The sequence below is a fragment of the Rattus norvegicus genome, chromosome 9 (assembly GCF_036323735.1).
Source record: "Rattus norvegicus strain BN/NHsdMcwi chromosome 9, GRCr8, whole genome shotgun sequence".
Classification (NCBI taxonomy): Eukaryota; Metazoa; Chordata; class Mammalia; order Rodentia; family Muridae; genus Rattus; species Rattus norvegicus.
The window spans coordinates 14,291,193-14,315,747 of NC_086027.1; the positions used below are offsets into that span (position 1 = coordinate 14,291,193).

The 24,555-nt window shown below is 42.6% G+C and overlaps 1 protein-coding gene and 1 pseudogene across 3 annotated transcripts; both read right to left on the minus strand.

Annotated features, from left to right (window-relative positions):
* Positions 1-613: 613 nt before the first annotated feature.
* Positions 614-23,915, minus strand: LOC134480512 (uncharacterized). Of its 3 annotated transcripts, none has more exons than XM_063268023.1 (6): positions 23,481-23,915; positions 8,779-8,910; positions 7,903-8,062; positions 6,782-6,913; positions 5,929-6,112; positions 614-1,654 (listed from the first exon to the last, which is right to left on the minus strand). In XM_063268023.1, the coding sequence occupies exons 2-6, from the start codon at positions 8,906-8,908 to the stop codon at positions 1,649-1,651; spliced, it is 612 nt and encodes a 203-aa protein (XP_063124093.1). In that variant the 5' UTR covers positions 8,909-8,910; positions 23,481-23,915; the 3' UTR covers positions 614-1,648. The 3 variants fall into 3 exon arrangements, with proteins under 3 accessions (XP_063124093.1, XP_063124092.1, XP_063124091.1); XM_063268022.1 differs by lacking the exon at positions 23,481-23,915 and adding an exon at positions 13,770-13,903; XM_063268021.1 differs by lacking the exon at positions 23,481-23,915 and having other exon boundaries at positions 8,779-12,492.
* The window catches only part of LOC134480454 (reticulocalbin-1-like), a 48,905-nt pseudogene continuing 38,384 nt past the window's right edge, over positions 14,035-24,555 (minus strand).

Sequence of the window (24,555 nt, forward strand, 5' to 3'; positions counted from 1 at the left end):
ATGTGTATCAGAGGATGGTCCTCTTGGGCACAAATGGAATGAGCAGCCCTTGATCCTGCCTAGGCTGGGAAAGTGAATGGATGGTGAAGGGAACACCTTTATAGAAGAGGGGGAGGGCGATGGTATTCAGACTTATTTCTGGAAAACAAGGAAGGAATAACATTTGAATTCAAAATGAAAAATATCCAATTAAAATTCAACAACAACAAAATGGTGTTTAGAACTTCAAATAAAAGAAAGCCACAATCAGGAAACAGAATTGTATGCCTCTGGTTTTCTTCAAATATGCTCAGGGCCTGGGTTGGTTCTGGACCCAGGCTGAACCAAGCAGGTTCCTGCCACTGACTGCTCCTATATTCCTGTTTCCAGAGGCATCATGCAGATTAATATTGGGCAAGAGATGTGGGCAAAGTTGGGCAGAAGTGGCTTTCTGTCCTGTGGCATCAGGAGTATCTGCATTCCTGGGTGTTCAGCACTCTCCACCACGGGATTTGGGTGCAGGCTTCCTGATTGCTTTAAACTCCCTTATACCACGTTTATATGTCCTGGGAGATATTACAGAGAAATTAATGTTTATCCCATTAATTTGTTCAACACTCTCATCCACAGAGTATAATTTAGAGGTAAGTATATATTTGACAATAAGCATACACAGTGGGTAATATATGCAATATGAAGTTGAAATTCACAGAGTTTGGAACACAGTGAACAGTGACTGTATAATTGCCTTTGAATCTCAGTCTGACTGGGAAGTGATTTTGATGCCAGTCCCCATGAGAATGCAGAGATCCATCCCTCCCTGATAGCTGTGGGACTTCAGATGTTGACACTAATGATCAATAAAGAAGGTTCTTAAGAGTGAAGAGTTTGAGATTACTCTTTTTTTCACCAGGATACATCCAATTTACATGATAGTAACCAGATGCAGGTTGTCAATATATACAGTCTATATCCTTATCAAAATAGAAAACCAAATGAACAAAACAACAAGACATAAATAACAAAACTTCAAATGAATAGGAGAAAAACCAAATAACCAAAATAATCAAAACTCAGCCACACTTTAAATAGAGGAGCTGCGCTAAGCATTTTTTGCTGCTCCTTCTGCAGAATAGATTTATAGCCTGTGTCTTTCCTTGGAGACACAGTAGACAAGCAGTTACTGGTGGTAATAATCTTTCCAAGAGGAGTGGAAGTAGGTCTGTTTTGTTGGAGTGGGGGTATTAAGGACAAAGCCATCCAATACTGAGTAGAAATGATATTACAGACTTTATCTCAAAGTCTTTCCAATGTTGTGAACTGATCTCCATGAAACTCTTCTGGATGACCCACCAGGACAAGTACACATTTACACGTGCACAGTCTTTCTGGATGACCAGCACCTCTTGATTGATGTGCACCAGCACTTCTCTGAGTCCCTCCAAAAGTTTACACTTGCTGGAGGGTGGGGAGGTGAAAGTACGGCCTATTCAATCCAAAGAAATAAAACTAAAGGAGGAAAATGCAGTCCACAATTGCTATGGACATTACAGATGAGATGCAATAGTGGTGTATTTGCTGTGCACACTTAGTTCTCCTCCTGTAGCACTTCTCTCCAAGGGAGATCTTGCCCTGGTTTGTGTCTTGTTCGAGTTTCTCCTGGAGAATTTCAGACCTAGCAGAGCAAAGGAATAAAGGTTTAGTGAGTGGTTGTCAATTCAGCTCTCCCTCTTTTTTTTTTTTTTTATTAACTTGAGTATTTCTTGTATACATTTCCAGTGTTATTCCCTTTCCCGGTTTCCGGGCAAACGTCCTCCTCCCCCCTCCCCTTCCTTATTGGTGTTCCCCTCCCAACCCTCCCCCCATTGCTGCCCTCCCCCCCACAGTCTAGTTCACTGGGGGTTCAGTCTTTCAACTCTCCCTCTTACATCAGCTCTATTCAGTTGGACAATCCAGCATGACCTGTCAGCTGAGGTCAGTCCCTGCATCCCCAAGTGTCATAGAGTACCTGCTCTTGGATTTGTATCTCAGCTTTTAAAACTGCTAGAATTTGAACTGTGGACTATACACTGTATTGGAATTTAGAGAAAAATGAGCGTATTTTTCCACTGGTCCAGATATATTATGTTGAATAATAACATTGTACCTATGTCTGAATCTGAGTTCAAGAGAGGGATGAGCAACCTACAATACCATGTGGATGCCTTCTGGAGAAGATGCCTAGAATTGAGGTGAAAGTTCTGATTATGTTTGCAGTGCAAACATACCTGCAAATGCACAGAGAAGCCATCTCACATCAAATCCATGGGAATTGCATGGATCCTGTAATCACTGAGAATGTGCTCCATGCAAATCTTCCCAGCGTACACACGGACATAAAGGTGATTGTGATGTAGAAACACACCAGCACCCCTGTAAGTCTATGGCTAGTGTAAGGCAATTTGTGAGAGGACAGAAGAGAAAATGTCCTCAGATCTTTCCAGAGAGATCACAGGAAGAAAGGAGTAGAACATAGCAAGAAATCCAGAGGATCATATATATTGTTTCATGGGAAAAATTCACATGAACTGTACCAGAACTATACTCTGAGTAGCTCTTTAGCTGCCTGAGGCTGAAATCCATGTAGGTGGTCATTCACCCAAAACGGGTACTTATATAGGGAAAGGATATTCAAATGGCTTCTTCCAGCCTGTGTTCCTACCTGAACATTAATGCTTAATGTAAAGACTCCCCAGTATACGCTGGAGACATAAAAACAAATGTTGAGTGGGATATGTACATAGTGAATAGAGCCTATAGACAGCTCAGTCAGTGATGTGCTGTCCTCTCATAAACTGACATAGACTCAGGGTTCTTTCCCTATTACCAATCTTGCTTTGCAAGTTCCCAGGGCTGTGTAGAGCAGTCTTGTTCCCCAGCAAAGGATCATATGTTGGTGGTAGACTAGACTCTTGTTCTTGTTCACTGTTTCAGACTTTCCCCAAAGTGTGCAGCTTCTTCTAATCTGAGCTGTCTTTACCATAGCCTGAGTGACTTCATGCCCAAAGCTAGAATCATAGGAAATCTCCATAACCAGGATCCAAATCAACAATTTTTCTCCCCGTAATGTGATTGTGCCACAGATATTTTGAGTAAGTACGTAAAAGCTTGCATGGATTTTCTCAGACTGAATCAGAATCTATGGAAGGGCTCCACCCTATGGTACACTTTTACTCCTTGCCTGATGGACGTCTGGATAGATTCTCCTTCAGGGCTACTCTGGGACCACTACAACACTGATGTGCCCTAGTTGCAATGGCAACACCTACTCCTTGTTGTGGAATCTCTGGGTTAACTAAACCTTCTGTTCCACTTTCTGAACATGGCTTCTCATAGGGCTACCTGTTCTTAAACTCCCAGACCCATCTGAAATTCATCATTTCTCCTAACTCCATTGAGGCTGAAATTAACTGAGAGAAAATGATGTTGATTGACAGCACTTGCAGAATGCTACACAGATAACATAGGGGAGCGCTTTAGATTATCTGTGCACCAAAGGGGCTCCTGACACTGCCCTGTTCTTGCACCACAGCATAGCTATGGGGCTTTTGCTGGATGACAATACAACTCCAAGCAACTCAAATTCTCAATGAATAAAATACAAGCCAAACTCCCAGTGGAAGCTGTAGTGTGCCAAGGTAGCTGGAGAGAAATGGTAGCAGGCCATGTGGAAAGCAACCTTGGAGAAGACACAGTGAGTGACACACCCTTCCAGTGGGCTTTCACCATTCACAAAGAACAGAGAAGCCGCATAAACTCATGGATTTTAGAGAGAAGCCCCCCTTACCTCCCTGTACTCCTTTCCTTTGATGTGCTCCAAAGGATTTCAATGCAGACCAGTAGTTTTACCCCTAATCACTTGAAAATCTAACTTTACAGGTGTTTTTGTGTCCTCTTTTTGGGGGGCTGCATTTCTTTTTTTGGGGGGGGGCTGCATTTCTACAGGACTCTATTGTCCTTCTTTTACACCATAACTAAAAGGGACCTGCAAGCTCCAGGCCTGTACCATTTGTTACCACTGTGAAACACGACTCACTTGAACATATTTCCCACTCCTCCCCCAGACTTCACGAGATAATTCTGTTACAGTATTTTTGAAAACAGATTAAATTAATACCTTAAGTGTCCTTTTGCTGTACAGAGCTGTATGGAGATGCCAAATAACTGGGCAGCTGTATTTCATGTTTCATGGATGTAAAGTGAACTCTTAGAGTACTTTTCTCATGAAACTTGGAAATAGAGGGAAACACATTCACTACTGCAAACACAAACACACACAAACACACAGAAATACACAGATACTCACTTGCACGCACAAATGAAAACTTTGATCTTGTGCAGCACATTTCCTGTTGAGTGAGGAATTAGTGGGAGCTATGCTGTGTACAAGTCTCTTAGACTCAAGCAGGCTGTGCTGCCCTGGCCTGTACTCATTTCCACTTCAGGAAACCTTTCTATGCAGATACTTGTTGGTTTTACAAGTAAGTTACATGTTCTGCACAGATAGCCTAAACAATACAACATCAAATTACCAAGAGAGAGATTCTAGGAAAAGACTCCATCAAGCTCTATGTTGACTCATCATAGGCCCCTCACTAAAACTACCCTGTTTCCTTCATAGAAGACCTTGGAACCATCAGAGAAGACAGGGACTCATGGTCATTTACCAGGAACTTTTCATCACATTAGAGTTCATGTGATGTTAAAACAACCTCAATGTCAGTCAGAAGGAGGCTAAAGAAATAACATACCCTGACTTTTCTGAAATGCAGCACTGTGTACAGTATTGAGAGGGAATCTATCCTGAAAGAATGCCATGCCCATGATATAGTCAGCAAAGCAATGTCAGCAGAGGGATGCACTCTAGGATTCCATGCAAGATCATGGTGAAGCCAATAAGACAATCCAGAATCTTCCCGGGGGATACCTCTGTTCAGGTAAAGTGAAGAAATCTAATCCTTATTTTGAAAATAGTTGAATAGTTTAAGAATGTGTTGAGACAAATAAGAGACAGGGCTCCACCTGGAACTGGACCGGTGATGCAAAGACTGCTGGACAGCACAAAAAAAGGAAGCTTCATGTTTGTTGAGAGACCTAGGCTTAAAGGACGAAGTTGGATAATGACTGGACAAAACTGCATGTCATGAACTGGCCTCCCCGCATGCTCCCTAAGATGCAGATCAGCACAGCAATGCACCTTTCTTGGTGAGAATTGGGGGTATATACGGATAACTTTGTTCTTGAAGTCTCAAATCTCTCATGCCAACCCTCAGCCTTTGAGAAACCTTTTCCACATCCTTGTTCTTCTATCCAGCTTCAGATTGTAAGGCCCGCATACGAACTCTCCAGGAGCACTCAAATAAGACAGGACTGACATGCTGCTCCTCAGGCTCTGTAGTTACCCAAGATCTATGAAGCATGAAGTCACCATTTTCATATACAGGGACATGAGGGGAGGGAGAACAAAAGCCACCACAAATGAGAACCGGTTCTTTGCCATTTCCACCAGCCTCTCCTCCTTGAAAACTACTTACTTCCTGGAGTCTCACAAGATCCCTGTAATGAAAATGAGCTCCAGGCTTTTGCTTCATCCCTCAAAGCCCTGTTCTAGTCTAAAGAGGGGCTCCCACATAGCACCCTCCACACACATGGCATGTAGTGCTGTGATATGTGATCAACCCATCTCCCTTAATAAACTGCAGATTCTCAAAGAGCAGGAGCATTCGCTTTCCAAACATGCAGTTTCCTGAAGAGGGGCTATCTCCACAGAAAGCCTTGTAAACCATCACATGAATGAACACTTGGATGAGACCTAGGTCAGGACATGGATCAGTCAATAGACAGTTACATTGGTTTGTCTATGTTTATGGAAAGACCTGAGGACAACCTGACCTGGAGGCCTAATCCTACCTGCTGTTCCTTTGCACTGGGGACACAGATGTTCATTCCGGCCTCTTCACAGAGCCTCTTTGCCTCCACACATGATGCTGGCCTTTCAGTCTGCTCCACCAGCAGTTCTCTGTTCTCATTCAGCAAAATCTGTATATTGTTCTTCAATTGAGTTTGTTCACGCAGAAGCTGGGAGTGCCTGATGCTGAACCACAAACAAAAAATGGTAAACCCAGCCAGCTTCTATTTGCCTGTCACTCTTGCAAGTCAAATCATCCCTTCAAGGAATCCCTCATCCCCAGACATCCCCAGAACAGAGCCACACTATACAAGTTAGCACCAATTAGAGGAGGTCAAATCCAGAATCCACATTCAACATGAATCAAAGTACTTCTGATAATCCTGACACTAAGACGGTTTATATAAATCCAGGAAGAAGAAATGGTCCATATGGGTGCTTATATGTCCATGATATGCTAAAACCATCTTCACGTAGTGGGGAAATCCCCTCTGAGGGGTAATTGAAGTCCCAATAGCTATACAATCTTTCCATGTGTTTCTCATGGATCACAGATCTTTAAATCTTCTGTCAGAGTCCTAGAGATTCAGAGTTGATTGATATTCCCATCACGGTACAAAACTTTCTATCTAGAGGATCCTTAATGGGGAAAATAACAATTGGAGGGTCTTCTATAGCCTTCACATGTAGGACAACTGAGTCCAAGAGCTACAAACATAAGACCCTTGCCAGGAGGCAGGCTTCTTGTTAAAAGTCAGACACTACAGAACAAGTGCCCTGACTTTGGTTCAATGTCATACAGGACAGGAGCATTCCCTGCCTAGTGCTGGGTTCTCATCTCTGTCAGCGACTCACCGGTAGGAACTGTTCACTTGTATGAGCTCCTTGTACCTCTCCATGGCCTCACTTATTGAACTGGTCATCATTTGCATAGCCATCATTCTCATCTCATGTTCGGATTGAAGTATTGGCAATTCGACATCCAGCCTGTTGTGGGGCATGGCCCAAGAAAAAAATAACCATCTGAACTCAGGATTTCAGAATTAAGTGAATTGTAAATTAAAAAAACCCAATAAAAAATTGAAATTTAAGAAATGTGGGGGGAGGGAAGAATGTGGCAAACACAAAGACCAGAGCAAAAACACAACAGTGAGACTCCAACAACAATTCTTTCAAGGAAATATTTCTACGCAAATCAGCAAAGAGTTATTTTGAAATATGGACATTTTCTAAGACTGTAGAGATATGGTTCCCCCAAGACCAACTGTACTGCAGTGGCTTGGGTCTAACAGATAGTTGTGATGATATTTCTTTTGTTTTGAAAACAGGGATTCTCAAACCTTGTTTCCTATTGTTCCATGAATTCCCAGAGGGAATAACTACTTTAACAGGGTAGAGGATTTGTAACCCCTCCTTCCCTCAGGAGGGTCCTATCTACCACCTAAGTAAACAGAAGATGCAAAGTGCTCAGTTGATCCATGTGGGCATCCCCACTATCATGACCTGCAAACTGTCCATCACACATATCCTAAGATCCCATGAAACTCCCCAGACTCCCTGACCGAGAGCTTAAAACCCACAAACACTTTCACATACTTACATACCAATCAATATACAAACACAAGCAGAATCCCAACTACATGCATGGAGGTGCCATAGAATCAGTGTATAATGAAAAAAATTAGAGGAAAAGAGGGATGACGTGCAGGCATTTCATCCCCTCACTTAGAGGCAGCAAGTGTGACCAGGTCCTTCTAGCTGTTGACAGAACCAATGCTAATCCAAGGAGCTCAGGGTCAAGTACAAAAGAGGTTGACCCTAAACACACAGGACCTAGCTTGTCTCACAAGCAAATGCCTTCCAAATCTCCTTAAAATCCAGGATGAGAGGTGAAACTCTCTTGTGCTAAGAGGAAATCTTGGGTTAGCAGAGAGAAAGCACAAGACAGTGAACAGGTTACTGGCCATAATGACTACCTGTGGTCCCAATTATCATAGATATAAAGGTCCAGGATTTGATAAAATTCATCCCTCTCGAATTGACACTTCTGGATTTCAAATTTAAGTTCCTCCAGTTCCTTTAAACACTCCTCTTGCTTACTGATGACATTTTGGGATGATGCCTTCCTACCAAAACCTGTAAATAGATAAACCCAAGTGAATTTGCATATTTGGTGGCCCATGGGCAGAAAAGATCATTCTGATTCCGAAAAGGAGGTGAGGAAGGGGAAATGGTAGAGACTGGGTGAATCCCTTAAAGAGCAGAAAAGCTTTCTTAAAGGTGGATTCTTAAGCTATGTCCCTCTTCCCAACCTCTAATGCCATACACGTGCCACATTCACTATTACAGGACCCTCACCCTGAATAGTATAACCTGACTGATACATAAACATCTGGAACGTTGTTATCTCATATCAGATGTGTTTCAGTTAATCCTGGAGTTCATACTGCTTAGCACCATCAGGCTCTAATCATGTGTGTTCCACCCAAAGTGTCTGAGAACTCAATTCATTTCTCGGGGTGCATCCTTCCTTGTTCTCACCATCAGAGACTTATGTAAACTACAGTAATCTAGAGGAAGAAATGCTTCAACTCCCAACCATGGATGGTCACATTTTTAATCTCACTGTGCCTCCTCCTGCCATTCATTGACACTCACAGTTAAAAAGCTTCCAGAAAAGAAACTGAAGGCTTACCACTTTCTGGCTTTCTCTCAAATTAAAGATCAGGAACTCCTGACTCTTGGTTTGCCTTTGAGAAATCCCAAGGCTCCTGCTTGTAAGGCCTAATCTTAGAAGGCACATCTCAAACATACCTCCTTGAGGATGTTCCCCAACTCTGCCCAGGACTCACCAAGCCTTCCCCAGAATGATTTCCTTCCTTCCAAGGAAGATGAGAGGAGGTCATCTTCCTTCAGCCTTGGTGTGGTCTCTCCTTGATCAACACTTTCCTTCTGAAATAGCCTGAGCGGCTGGCGAAACATGCCTGTTTGTGAACCCAAAGGGAACTGAAGTAATATCCCAAAGGCAGTTGGTGTCACCACAACACTGGTGACATCACAGAAGATTCTAGGGATCTCTTAGATACAATAGATTGTCCAGTGAAGGGCTTACTGATGATGCCACTGGGAAGTTCTATGACCTACCTGCTAACTAGCTCTCCAAAAATTGATCAATTTCTGTGCGGACACTTTCCTCCAGTCTCTCATACATCACTGGGAATAGCATTTGGCAACCTCTATTGCTAAGCTAGATGTTTCTCTGTGCATCATTAGAACTCAACAGTGCTTTTGCTGGGGAGGGCTGCTTACAACCTGAATGAGAGAACAGATTTTTCTTAGCACCCAAATCTCTAGGGACCAAGGAAGAGGGAGTTTTTTCTTAAAAGTAAATCTACTACTCGAGACAATGCATGTGACACACATTTCAATTCCTAAGGTTTTCCTTTTTATGGAGGCCAATATGTTTCTTCTAGACCTCTGAGTGTATAAAACCTGGAAATATTTGCTTACTGTGCAGTCCTTGACAGTTGACATTGTTTTTATTTACATATCCATGTATTTCACAAAATCAATGGTCTATTATCTTATTTTTTTAGAATAAAAACTCCTTTTTTCTTGAAACATAGGGATCAACTACAGGGCATATATAAAATAATAAATTTCTGTACCTTTTATATATTAAGTTGGACATCCTCCCTTTCTCAAATATAACAAGACAGTGAAATCGGACATCAGCGAACAAACGTCAACCTGGACCTTGTGTTACCACATTGTAACCACATAGCCATCCCTTTTCCAATATCGTTCTTCCTGAATTTCCAAGTCCAATCCTGAGGATATTTGGGGCTACACGCTGATCTTTTACTCAGAGCAAACATAAAAATCAGGCGGATGGGCAGGGAGTGGAATGGCCTAAGGTTAGACTAAACCTCAATTTTAATGGGTCCATAAGTTCAGGAGGGAGTCCATTTGGCATTGTCATCTGTGGCTTCTGTGTCCTTATCCTGGGTGTGCTGACTCTGTGATATGATGCCACCTCACCTCACAGATGTCAGGGTGAAAATCATGTATGAGTTTTCTGGGAAGAACTCTGCCTTTTACTACCATCTGGAGTTATACAACATCACTATGCACAGCTCAGAAGAGAGGGGTGGAGATTGTGGAGGCCTTAGAAGTTGAGGATCTTTTCTGATTAAGGCACATATTTTTTCCTATGTAATTTTTCCCTTGCTCTTTCACTAATGATGGTTGACTTCATTCCTGGCCTGAAGTCAACTGGATTCCAAGGTTTGGGATTAGGGAAGCCCCTCTTTTTGAGATGACAGGCCCAGCAAGGGATCCCACTGCATACAGGTTCCTATTCCCAAGGAAGTTGTTGCTGCAGAATCACAGCATGGGGGCAGCAGCACAGGACATCTCCCACCTTTCTCTCCTGCACCTGCAGCACTTTTAATAAGGCTGTTTGTTTGTTTGTTTGCTTTTAATTGGAAATACCTACAAAGCTGGTCAAAATTAATACGTGCCTTAAATTCCAGCACCCACAAAGTATTGTTGTTTTTGCTTTTGTTTTTGTTTTATTTCATTTCATTATTTCTGTAATTGTTGTTAGGATTCTTATTGTTTTCTTTGGTAATTCCATCTAGCTATTCAATTTGTACATAGAATGTAAAGCCATGCTCTGCATGGTCCTGTTATTCATGTTAAGGATTTTTTCTTACCACGAACACCACAGATGCACACAATATTTACTTTCAAATCAGGAAAACAGGCATACAGAAGAGAGCTATGTTGTTTGGTCTCAGGTAACCAGCCAATCAGGAGTGTAGGATGGCTTCCCAATGTTTTGGATCAGGTAAACTTCTGTTATTGAGATGAAAGGCCTCTGCTGAAGCCTCCAGTTGAGTAACAGAGAGCCTGGAAAGACTGAAAGAGTGGTTGTACCTAGAAGGTGAACCCTTCAGTGCCTCTGCAGCCTGAGGCAGAGTTCTACTGGGAACAGAAGAGCACTTGGCCAGAGATCATAGGGGACTGCATTTTGGTTGAGCCCTGAGTCCTGGATGAGCAGAGGCCTCCATAGTCCTGATAAAGGGAAGCAGAGCCACATAGATGTGAGGGAACAATGGATCTTTGATCTGCCTGTTCTCTGCTACATTAATCTTTGCTGTATACATAGTATATGTAAATGACTGTAGATGTTAAAGCATGTGCAAGTGTAAACAGAGTAGAGTTAGTTCAGCAATACATTATGTCCCATTTTGTTAAAGATCTTTATTTTATTTCTATTTATATTTTTTTCTTTTTCTTGACTACTGATACCTGATTACTCTCCCACAATCCTTCCCCAATTCTCCTGGCACAGTCTTCTCTGAGTGTATGAGGGCCAACTGTCTCAGTACTTCCCGTCTTTTACCAAAGCCTTTCCTGGTGGCATTCGTGAGGATGCTGGTTTTGAATGCCTTGGACTTGGCTTTCTTCATACTCCAGTTCGCTGGTTTGGGAAGTTGGTGAAGAACTGTCTGTGAACTTGGTACTTCATCCAGATGGTACACAAGAGGCAATGGTTTTGTCAATGGGTCCATAAGTTCAGGAGGGTGTCCATTTGGCATTGTGATATGTGGATTCTGTCTTCTTATCCTAGGTGTTATAATTCCACCTGAATGTGTGCTATAATGCCACCCAACCTCACAGATGTAAGAGTGAAAATCATGTTTGACCTTTCTGGGAAGAACTCTGCCTTTTACTACCATCTGGAGTTATACATCACTATGCAAAGCTCAGAAGAGAGGGGTGCAGATGTGCGGGCCTTAGAAGTTGAGGATCTTTTCTACTGATTAAGCCACTTCTTTTTCCTATGTAATTTTTCCCTTGCTCTTTTTTACTAATGGTGGCTGACTTCTTTCCTAGCCTGAGGTAAACTGGAGTCCAATCTTTTGGATTACCGAACCTTCTAATTTTGAGATGATAGGCCCACCAAGGGTCCTACTGCATACAGAAGGTATGAGTAAGTCTCAGGGGCTGGAGTAAGTTAAAAACGTCTGTGACAACAAAGAACTGATTAAGAAAACAAGAGCCCAGCTGCTCATCAAGATCACAGTTGTATGATAGTAAGAAAATGTGAATAGGCATCAGGTGAGAAGATAAATTAATTAGGAGGTCATAGGCATAGAAGGGTTATCCTTTGCTCTCAGTGGAGCTGCCATTCTTTCTGCCATTCCTCGCCCTCTGCCACAGGACCAGAGACTTCCCGAAACAACTGGCTGGCCTTGCCAAAGACCTGGCAGGGTCTCCCTGTAGAATAAGACACTTAGAGTCCTTGAGGACTCACCAAGAGGTCTCCTCCACACAGGTTCCTTGTTGTCAAAGGGAAATGTTCCTGCAGAATCCTGCCATGGCAGCAGGAATTTCAACCTGGCTGCTCTTGGTCCAGCTCACTGGGTGCAGGCCTGAGGCCCAGGGGTATCTGGGGAAAGAAGCAGCACGCACTACCTCACAGCTCTCTCTTTGTTGGATGCAACTGCTAGGACTGTGATAGGATTTTTGTTTCTTGTGTGTTTATTACAAATACCTACAAAGCTGATTAAAGTTGCAACATGCCTTCATACCCAGAGTGCAGAATGTTTTTACATCGTTGTTGTTCCTGTTTTATGTTTGGATTTTGTTTTTTCATCCCCTCAGGAAATTTCCCTGTGCTTAGAATGTTAAGCACATGCTCAGGAGGGATCGATTATTCAAGTTCGGCAAATCTTTTGTTCTCACCATCACTCCACAGATGATGCCATTACTTACTTTGAAATAAGAAAACAGTCATAGAGAAGTAAATTAACCTGTAAGCTATCACAGAAGAAACACATCACGATTGTGGAATGGCACCCCAGTATTTTGTATTTCCTAAGTTATTTTTATTTTAAACTTTTTTATTGGATTTTTTTGGGTACATTTCATCTTTTTTAAATCCTTAAAGGTATCTTTTATTCCTCTCCTCCCATTTACAAGGTGGAATTTCACCTGTGATTGTTAGTCCAGATAGTTTGGTCAATGGCTTAGATATCACCCTGGCCTAGTTTCCTTGGCATAAGCTGAGTTAGAAGCAGACTCAAAGGTTCAGGACCAACAAATAATGAATTCCACTACATCTGGATCCCCAGCCTCACAGCCAGGAAGGGACTGTATTTCCATTCACTATTTAAAAAAAAGATGCAGTTCATTAACATGTAAAAAATTTCTCAAGTATATTAAAGTGTTTACCATGGTCATACATTTTTTCAAATACCTGTCATTCATCTTTTTCCAAAACCTAAAATATCTTTCTTATTCACATTTTTTTGATTATTTTTTGGTATTAGTATCATTTTTTTAAATTTCAGTTTTTTAATAGATATATATGTTTTATTCAAATTTTATTCCCTTTCCCAGCTTTTGGTCCATAAGCCCCCCTGCCGTGCCCTCTCCCGTATGTATGGTCCCCCAATCCACGCCACTTAGAAACCCCTTCCCGGACATTTCCCTGCACCCAGGGTCCAACCTTGTTAAGAAAAAGGGCTTCCCCTTCCACAGGTGCCCCAACAAGGCTATTCTCTCCTACATATGCAGTTGGACCCCTGGGTCAGTCCACGTATAGTCTTTTGCTAGTGGTTTATTTGGTTGGCATTGCTGTTCTTATGGGGTTGCAAGCCCTTCAGCTCTTTGAATCCTTCTTCTAATTCCAATAAAGGGCGTCCTGTTCTCAGTTCATTAGTTTACTGCTAGCAATGACCTCTTTATTTGACATGCTCTGGATGTGTCTCTCAGGGGAGATGCAAATTTGGTCCCTTTCAGTAAGCACATTTAGCTTCATCAATCTTACCTAGTTTTGGTGGCTGTATATATGGGCCACATGTGGGGCAGGCTCTGAATGGCTGTTCCTTTGGTCTCTGCTTTAGATTTGGCCTCCATATCCCCTCCTATGGATATTTTTGTTCCCCATTTTAAGAAGGAGTGGGAGCATCTGCACTTTGGTCATCCTTCTTCTTGAGTTTCCTGAGATTTGTAGATTGCATCTTGGGTAATTTGAGGTTTTGGTCAATATCCACTTATCAATGAGTGCATATTGTCAATGAGGGGTGCTGAGTACCTGGAAGAGAATGAGGGACAAGAGATGTGAAGAAGGACTCCAAGACAAGAGTCTGATCAAGGCGACAATTTTATTTTTCCCCAAGGCTGAATTTGTACCATAAAATGGATAACAGAGAGAGGAGAGAAGTAAGAAACATTTACCCACGCCAAGGACACAATATTCGTGTGGTCAGGGAATCGGCTGATGTTGACAGGTTGTCAGAAAGGTCACAGGTTTGTCATATCTATTAGTCAGCAGGATGTTGGTTTTTCAGAAAGGTTACAGGTCATGACATTGGGTATATTAATGTCAGACGTTATCATATGATTATTCATCTTGACCACCACATTTGTATTAGTCTTCTGCATCTGGCTGGCGATTTTCCATGAACCCAGTCATACTTAATGCTAACCATAATAATAACATCAATAATGGAGGGCTTCAAGGCCATCGCTCCCAACACCATACCAAGTGTGTTTTTCTGTGATTGGATTACCTCACTGTGGATGATATTTTCTAGTTCTTTCCATTTGCCTATGAATTGAACGTAATCATTGTTTTTGATAGCTGAGTGGTAGTCCATTGTGTAGATGTACCACATTTTTTGAATAAATTCCTCTGCTGAAGGGCATCTGGGTTCATTCCAGCTTCTGGCTATTATGAATAAGCCTGCTATGAACATAGTGGATCATATGTGTTATTGTATGTTGGAGCATCTTTTGAGTATATGCCCAGGACTGGTATACCTGTGTGCTCAGGTAGTGGAATTTCCAATTTTCCAGGAACGTTCAGACTGATTTCCAGAGTTCTTGTACCAGTTTGCAATCCCAGCAACAATGGACGAGTGTTCCTCTTTCTCCACATCCTCACCAGCATCTGTTGTCACCTGATTTTTTGATCTTAGACATCCTGACTGGTGTGAGGTGGATTCTTAGGGTTGCTTTGATTTGCATTTCCCTGATGACTAAGGATATTGAGCATTTCTTTAGGTGCTTTTCAGCTATTCTATATTCCTCAGCTGAGAATGTTTTCTTTAGCTCCAAACCCCATTTATTAACAGGGGTGTTTGGCTCTCTGTACTCTAACTTCTTGTGTTTTGTGTATACTTTGGATATTAGCCCTCCATCAGATGCAGGATTGGTAAAGATTTTTTCCCAATCTGTGGGTTGCCGTTTTGTCCTAATGACACTGTCCTTTGCCTTACAGAAGATTTTCAGTTTTATGAGGTCCCATTTGTCGATTCTCAATCTTAAAGCATAAGCCACTGGTATTTTGTTCAGGAAATTTTCCTTAGTGCTCATGTCTTCGAGACTCTTCCCTACCTTTTATCCATTACTTTTAGTGTATCTGGTTTGATGTGGAGGTCCTTGATCCCCTTGGACTTAAGCTTTGTACAGGGTAATAAGAATGGGTCAACTTGCATTCTTCTACATGTTGACTTCCAGTTGAATCAGCACCATTTGTTAAAAATACTATCTTTCTTCCATTGGATGTTTTAACTCCTTTGTCAAAGATCAAATGACCATAGGTGTGTGGGTTCTTTTCTGTGTCTTCAATTATGTTCCACTGATCTGCCTGTTTGTATGCCAATACCTTACAAACTATTGCTCTGTAATACTGCTTGAGGTCAGAGATGGTGATTCCCCCAGAAGGTCTTTTATTGTTGAGTATAGTTTTGCTATCCTGGGTTTTATGTTATACCAAATGACGGCAAATTGCACTTTCTACCTTTATAAAGAATTGAGTAGGAATATTGTTGGTGATGGCATTGAATGTGTAGATTGCCTTTGGCAAAATGGCCATTTTTTTACCATATTCATCCTGCCAATCTATGAGCATGGGAGGTCTTTCCATCTGAGATCTTCTTCAATTTCTTCAGAGATTTGAAGTTCTTGTCATACAGATTTTTTACTTGCTTGGTTCAAGTAACAGCAAGTTATTTTATATTATTTGGGACTATTGTGAAGGGTGTCATTTCCCTAATTTCTTTCTCAGCCTGTTTACCCTTTGAGTAGAGGAAGGCTACTGAATTGTTTGAGTTAATTTTATACTCAGACAGTTTGCTGAAGTTGTTGATCAGGTTAAGTAGTTCTCTGGTGGAATTTTGGTGTTCCTTAGTAGACTATCATATCATCTTCAAATATTAGTGTTTTGACTTCATCCCTTCTAATTTTTTCCCTTTGACCTACTTTCATTGTTTGATTGCTATGGCTAGGACGTTAAGTACCATATTGTACTTAAGTAGGGAAAGAGTGGGCAGCCTTGTCTAGTCCCTGATTTTAGTGGGATTCCTTCAATATTCTAAGTTTAGTTTGATGTTAGGTACAGGTTTGATGTATTTTGCATTTTCCTATATTTAGATTCAGGCCTTCAATTCCTGATCTTTCCAGGACTTTATTAATGAAAGGGTAATGAATTTTGTCAAATGATTTCTCAGCATCTAATGAAATGATCATGTGGTTTTGACTTTGTTCATATGATGAATTTCGTTGATGGACTTCCGTATATTAAACCATCCCTGCATCCTTGCTAGGAGGCCTACTTGACCATGATGGATGATTGTTTGGATGTGTTCTTGGATTCAGTTTGCAAGAATTTATTGAGCATTTTTGCATCAATATTCATAAATAAAATAGGTCTGAATTTCTCTATCTTTGTTGTATCTTTGTGTGGTTTAGGTATAAGAGTAATTGTGGCTTCATAGAAGGAGTTTGGTAGTGCTCTGTCTGTTTCTATTTTGCGGAATAGTTTGGACAGTATTGGTATGAAGTCTTCTATGAAGGTCTGATAGAATTCTGCACTAAATCCATCTGGTCCTGGGCTCTTTTTGGATGGGAGATGTTTAATAGCAGTTTCTATGTCTTTATGAGTTATGGGGTTGTTTCGATGGTTTATTTGTTCCTGATTTAACTGTGGTACCTGGTATCTGTATAGAAAATTGTCAATTTTCTCCACACTTTCCAGTTTTGTTAAATATATGTTTTTGTAGTAGGATTTGATGATCTTTTTAATTTCTTCAGATTTTGTTGTTATGTCTCCCTTTTATTTCTGATTTTATTAATTTGGATACACTCTCTATGACTTCTGGTTAATATGGCTAAGCATTTATGTATCTTGTTGATTTACTCAAAGAACCAGCTCCTGGGTTTGCTGATTCTTTTGATACTCGGTTTTGTTTCTTCTTGTTTGATTTCAGCCCTGAGTTTGATTATTTCCTGCCTTCTACTCCTCTAGGGTTTATTTAATTTTTTCTAGAGCTTTTAGGTGTGCTGTCAAGCTGCTGACATATGCTCTCTCTTGTTTCTTTTTGCAGGCATACAGAGCTATGAGTTTTCCTCTTAGCGCTGCTTTTATTGTGTCCCATAAGTTTGGGTATGTTGTATCTTCATTTTCATTAAATTCTAAGAAGTCTTTAATTTCTTTCATATGTCTCGAATGACCAAGTTGTCATTGACTTCAACTTCCATGTATATGTGGGCTTTCTGTCCTATTTGTTGTTATTGATCAGCAGCCTTAGTCCGTGGTTTTTTGATAGGATGCATGGGATTATTTCTATCTTCCTGTATCTGTTGAGGCCTGTTTTGTGACCGATTATATGGTCAATTTTGGGGAAGGTACATTGGGATGCTGAGAAGAAGGTATATCCTTTGGTTTTAGGGTGGAGTGTTCTATAAATATATGTTAAATCCATTTGTTTCATAACCTGTTAGTCTTTCTGTGTCTCTGTTTAATTTCTGTTTCCCTGATCTGTCCATTGATGAAAGTGGGGTGTTTAAGTCTCCTACTATTATTGTTTGTGGTGTAATGCATGATTTTTTTGAGCTTTAGAAAGGTTTCTTATTGTTTAGGGACACAACTGCTTTATACTTGACAAATATAGCAATAACCCAGAACATCCGCAGGAAGCCTGTGACCGTTGGCCACATGAGGATGAGTATCTTTCAAAGATCATCATGATTTTTGGTAAGATCTTCCCTGTAATTGGTGGCATGGCTTCCCACAAACATGGTCCAGTTGTCTAGAATCTCCTCCTTGGTTAGCATCTCATCCTTGGTTTTATCTGACTCATACACCAGATGCTGGGCCTCAGGCTGTGCATGGTCATAGTCCTGAGGGAGGATCCAATGGTGAATCTCATCCTAATCCAGTTTCCCATCCTTGTTAAGATCTGGGAAATCATTGAACTGCTCCCTAGACAAAACCCAGTCGGTCTCAGGGCAATTGTCCTCATGAGAAAAAGATGTCCACAATGTACTCATCCTAGTCCACAAAACCATCCCCGTTCTTGTCGATATTCTCCAGCGTTTCCAGAACTACAATCTCCTTCATATGTTCTAAATCCTCTTAGTGCAGAAAAGCAATGAACCCGTCCTGAGTAGCTGCAGGTCACCGTCAAGGCCTTAAACCTCCTCTCATCTCGTGGAGGCAACTTTTTAAAGTTGTGATGATCAGAGCTATCTTGGAATTCAGCAAGGTTTCCCAGGTAGTAGCCATAGGTAGCCTGCTTGTATTCTTCCCAGGAGATTTTTCATCTATGTACCTATCATAATCCTTCCAGAGTTTAGCCACATTTTGGTTGATGTATCTTTTCTGTACCTGTTTGATCCAAACTTTCAGGTCCTCAGTAGTAACAAGGCTGCCTTCATCACTGTCAATTGGATCAACAATTTTCCCCAGCCTCTCCTGCTCTCGTCCAGGATTAGCTATCAAAGGTCTTGGAGTCCTCCTTGCCCAGGAAGACCTCATGATCGTACAGGAAGCTGTGCTTATGCTCTGGTGGCCACTCGCCCTGCTCTGAATCGGGACAAACCATGTGCTCCTTGCTCATCATGCTCTTGGCCATGAACGCCAGGACCAGTGCCAGCAGCAGCCCACGGAGTGTCCCAGGCTGACATCATGCACCACAGTCGTGATCAAAGGGCGGCAGCAGGGAAGTAGGGGCTTAGAGCACCTTATCAGCTGTCCCTTCCCCAGAGAGGGCTTTTGTTATATTTCAAACGTTATCCGTTTTCCTGGTTTCCACAAAACCCCTTATAAAACCCCCTCCCCCTTCTACTGTGAGGGTGTTACCACACCCACCCAAACACCAAGGCCTACCTGCCTCCCTCTTCTGGTTTCCCCTGCACTGGGGCATCAAGCCTTGACAAGACCAAGGGCTTCTCCTCCCATTTGTGCCCAAGAAGGCCATCCTCGTCTACATATGCAGCTGTAGCCATGGGTCTGTCCATGTGTACTCTTTGGATGGTGGTTTTCGGCCCTGGTAGCTCTGGGTGTTTCTTAATGTTGTTCTTATGGGGCTGTAAACCCCTTCAGCTCCCTCAATCCTTTCTCTTACTCCTCCATCGGGGACTCTGCTCTCAGCTGAATGGTTGGCTGCAAGTATCTGCCTCTGTATTTGTCATGCTCTTTACCCCACTCTTTTGAGCAGAACACCACAGAGCAACGAAGATTTATTGTCTTGGCATGATGATGTACAGACAAATAGATGATGTCTTAATTCCTATAATTCTTATAATTCTATAAGAATTCCTAAAATTAGATTAGTAATTTTAAGCTCCTTTATAATGGGACAGCTATTATGTTTTCTCTGGTAATCAAAATTGCATTGAGAACTCTTCCTTCTTAAATTGTCATGAGTGAATTGCTTCTGCAATACCAAGTAGGCATCTACAAATTAGAGCCCATCCTAAGAGGGTATAAACCAATTAACCAAGGTTCATAAAAAGAGAACTAATCATTTACAAAAGTGCAAGGACTGAACATACATAATTGACTGGATTTGCCTATAGGCAATTTCACTTATTCTTTTCTCATAAAAATTACAGCTTTTATCTCTCCATGTATGTGCAGAGCTTGTGACAGCTGGTGACTGTTTATCCTGATGATTACTCTTCATGGATATGCATGTAAACATTCCCTGTCATAAACTGATTACCCAACTTATGATTTGAATTCCTGTGCAAACTTGGGGTGAACTTTTCACCATGTGATGCTGTGTTCAGAAAGATATACAAATGCTGAGGACAAAGAGAGAGAAAGCTTTTTAGACAGAACTGAACTGAAGAGAACAGAACTCAAGAAGAACTTAGAAGTAAAGGCATAGCGTTCAGAGTAAGGCATTGAGAGTAAGGAAATTATTGTGACATAAGAGGAAGAGGAAAGGAGATAAGAAGAGAGCAAGGAGAACCGTTTAAGTCAAACTTTATGGATGCAAACTTTTGTCTTTTAGGAAAACTGAAGAACTTAGAAATAAAGGTTAAAATCACTGATCTTCAGCCTTCAGCCTGGCTCACTGGCTAGCCTGTGCTCTTCAGTCAGGCTCACTGGCTAGCCTCTGCTCTACAGTTAGGCTCACTGGCTAGCCTGTGCTCTTCAGCCTGGCTCACTGGCTAGCCTGTGCTCTTCAGTCAGGCTCACTGGCTAGCCTCTGCTCTTCAGTCAGGCTCACTGGCTAGCCTTTGCTCTACAGCCTGGCTTACTGGCTAGCCTGTGCTCTTCAGCCTGGCTCACTGGCTAGCCTGTGCTCTTCAGCCTGGCTCACTGACTAGCCTGTGCTCTTCAGTCAGGCTCAGTGGCTAGCCTCTGCTCTTCAGTCAGACTCATTGGCTAGCCTCTGTTCTTCAGCCTGGCTCACTGCCTAGACTCTGCTTTTCAGCTGGGCTCACTGGCTAGACTCTGCTCTTCAGTCAGGCTCACTGGCTAGCCTCTGCTCTTCAGCTAGGCTCACTGGCTAGACTCTGCTTCTCAGCTGGGCTCACTGGCTTATGGGGCCCTAGCACATCGCTTAACCATCTGCTCATGACTGCCTGACCACACTGACCACCTGACCACCCTGACTTCTTAAAGTCATTCTCTAGAAAGAGCACAAGAAACCAAAGAGAAACACCACAGCAAACTTTTCCCATGGGCTTTGCTTAACCTTAAGTGCTTTCATTATTTCTTTAAAAGAGTGAAATATAATTTCGGCTATTCATATGGTCAAGAGAGCTGTGCAGTAGTCACTGCTTTATGGAATTTGGTGATAAATCAAAAGATTCCTTTATTCTATTACGATGTTATCTGTATGCTGTACATGTATGTTTAGAAAACACAACACTAAATTCCTAAATCTAGATGTTTTAAGACATCAGCTCATGGAGAAAATAACTGCTTACCTATTTAGACTGGTGTTTTTGCTATACTGCAGGTAAAATCAATTTTCCACACTACTCCAATGATTTTCAAGAATGATTAAGAGAAAAATAAGTTGAACATAATGGCCAGAAAGGGGGTTCTGTCAAGTTGTCTTATGTGGGACAAGATACCAAACTATGATGGTAAACCTCAAACCACCTGTTCCCAAAACTAACAGAACTTACAGAAAATACATACTTTCTTATCATTCCTCCTCCCCAATGGTCAGTGATTTAATGAGCACCTACTACGATCCTAGCACTGTGCATCTAAGTGTGTAATGGTGAATAAAAATCTTAATAAAAAGCCTCATTAAGGAATAAAGAAAAATGAAACATAACTTTGAAACTCAGAATTCAATATAAGCAAAACCACCATTTCTTCAACTGGTGATTTCTGAAAACTTGATCATTTTTTCCATGGGCTTCTACAGTAATGATACTCAGTCTTGATTTGGTAAATCACAAAAAGCAACTCACACTTCTTTCTTGGCTCCCACAACTGTCAAAGGGAACAACACTGTCACTGTCCATTGTGCTTCCCTATCAATCCTGCTATGGATGGTAATGAATTCCAGTCTTTTCAATGTGAAAACAGGCCACCACTTGAGGGCAAAGGTTATTACAATTACCCAAACCGGTATATTCTCTAAAATTTTCACATAACATTTTACTGATATCACAATGTAAATTCACCACAAATATTTAACCAATGAAAATATTGAATAGCTCTGCAAATAGGAGCGATAATCGTATATACTTGAAAACAACTATTATGGAAACAAAGGATGTACTAGGAGAAAAGATACATCACTAAAAGCTACACAAGCAGCAAAAAATACACTATATTTCTTGGTTTAAAAGTTAGGTGATACACTTGATCTGTAAAGACAGGCAATGTACTTGATCTTTAAGCCCTTCAACTGTGCCCTGTCCACATAGAAACTGCAGTAGATGACAATCTTTTGTAAGATTTATTTATTTATATGTGAGACAATGCAGCTGTCCTCAGACACAGCAGAAGAGGGCATCAGTACTCATTACAGATATTTGTGAGCCACCATGTGGTTTCGGGCATTTGAACTCAGGACCTCTGGAAGAACACTTGGTGCTCTTACCCACTGAGCCATCTCTCCAGCCCTCACAATGGCCTCTTACACAGCATCACAGTGGTCTATTTCACTAGGTGGCTCCAGGGTGATAACAGAGAAACTTTCACAGTTCCTGAGCACTTCTGAGTTCAAACACCACCAGTGCCAACTCTGTGCTATTGGCACATTCTGACCTGTCTCCTAAGGGTTGTCAGCCACAAAAGGGACAGGTTAGCACCAGACAGCATTCACTGCCCTATCCTTAAAACCCCCTCGATTCTGAAAAAGCCACATTCCATGCTTGCTCCACATTTGAGGAAGCCAAATGGTTGATCTGGCTCAAGGCTCTACTTTTCTTAGCTCATCAACTTTCTTTTTCCACTTCTTGTCACAAGAAGTATTTTTTTATGCTGCAACTACACTGCAGTGTGTGAAGGAAACCACCATAAACTCTGGGTGCCACCTCTTGAAATTTAAAATTCTCAGAACAATTCATGGCTTTCTAATCAGCACCATGGAAAATAAACAATAACATGCAAAACCATTCCAAAGGAACTTGCTCATCTGGAGGCCTGCTCATAGCAGGCAGGAAAGAATTAAATTATGCGGAACTGTAATCTCTCAGAGCTTTGGAGGCTAAAAAAGAGGAAATCCCTGTTTATGTTCCCTTTTTCCGAGTAATTGAAGGAGGGTATTTTGCATCCTCCAAATACAATCTCTTGCAAGGGGCAACCAATTACAAAGTAGATCAGAAGAAATCTATTAAATAATACATATTCATTGCCTGAGGTTTTAAGAAAATATATTCCCAAGATACCCATCCTTTAACATACAATAGAAACATTACAGGGAGTGTGCCACCAGGCTAACCTGCCTCTGAAAAGCCTGTCCTGCCCTGGCAAGTACAGGTCATTTAATTCTAAGTCAATCTGGAGAGAGGTGACAGCCCCAAGTTGCTCTGGGGATGTCAGAGCACAGCTCTCATGCACACTCCGATTACCTCTCCATTCTTTCCTAATGCCACGGGCTTTCCAATCCCTCCTTCAACTCTCCATACATCCCTGAACCCTCCCTTCCTCTACCCAATGGGCTCACTTTGCATTGCCTCCTTCTGCCACTGCTTTCCCAGGACAGGGGAACGGGGGTGGGGGTGGGGGGCGCAGAAAGAGCCTAAGGAGGGACTCGGGTTTCCTACCTACCTTGTGTCTGCTGCTCTGGTGGTGCAGCCCGCCCTGCTTGCTGCTTGCTGTCCCTGGGTACCAGACCTGAGTTCGGGCTAGGGGTCCGCGCGAGCGCTATGCCTCCAGGTCCCCTGGCAGAGCTTGCCTGGGCTTCCTCCCTGGACACTGCAAGGCTGCAGTCTCCGTTGGAAACCCCGCCGCTGTCATAGCGCGCCCTCTCGTGGCCGAGGTGACCCCCAACGCCGTTACCGCCCCCTTCCCTGTCAGCTTCTTCTGATTTTTCTTTTCATTTTTTTCTTTTCTCTTTTTGTTCGCGTTGTGGCGCCTGCGAAGAGCTCGTCTACAGGAAGGAGGACATCGTGCAGGCAGAATCACCTCTGGGCCCTGCCGGAGTCGGAGAGGGAGAGAGAGGAGTCAGCTTGGGCGGCGGCGCCCCGGCTGCGGGCACCTGCGGAAGGAAAACTCGTCCAGGCACACGTGCTGCTGCCGGCGCCAAAAGAATGCGCGCGCCCCGCCCCCTCAGGCCCCGCGCTCACCCACGAGCTCCGCGTGCCCTGAGGCCGGGCTCCGGCGCGGTCGAGCGGCGAGGTGGGAAGGACACGTGTGCCCATTCTGCGGTGCAGGCAACACCGAGAGGCGGGACATGGCGAGGCGTGTGGTGTGGAGCTCCGGGCTCCGCCCAAGCCAGTCAGTCCCCCCTCAGGGCTCTGTGGAGGCCCAGGGCGGCTTTTGTGGTCCCCAGGACCACCGTGACCTACCCGTGGCCATTGCCTCCGGAGCTTCGCGCTGCCCCAGGCTCCGGGCTTGGACAATGTGATTGTGGTTGCCACTCTCCTAGGCTGGCTCAGCAGGGCGCAAGCCACCACCACCTTTCCTCACCTGAAGGCATCTTGTATGGGGCTGAGAGCCCACATCCAGCAGGCGAGCCTCAGGGCACGGGGCCATGGTCTTGGGTCTGCACCTTGTTGCCAGCCCCTCACACATATGGCAGCATCACACATATGGCTCCTTCTACCAACCGCCACCAATTACCATTTGGACATTCCATCACAGTGTTCTCAAGAAGAAAGATGCAAACAAACACAAATAGAAT

Excerpts from the sequence above, each read along its gene's own strand:
- LOC134480512 (XM_063268023.1), bottom strand. The coding sequence starts at position 8,908 with ATGTTTCGCCAGCCGCTCAGGCTATTTCAGAAGGAAAGTGTTGATCAA. Across the intron at positions 6,914-7,902 it reads TATGATAATTGGGACCACAG|GCTGGATGTCGAATTGCCAA; the intron begins GTAGTCATTATG and ends GCCCCACAACAG. Across the intron at positions 6,113-6,781 it reads CAAGTGAACAGTTCCTACCG|CATCAGGCACTCCCAGCTTC; the intron begins GTGAGTCGCTGA and ends TTTGTGGTTCAG.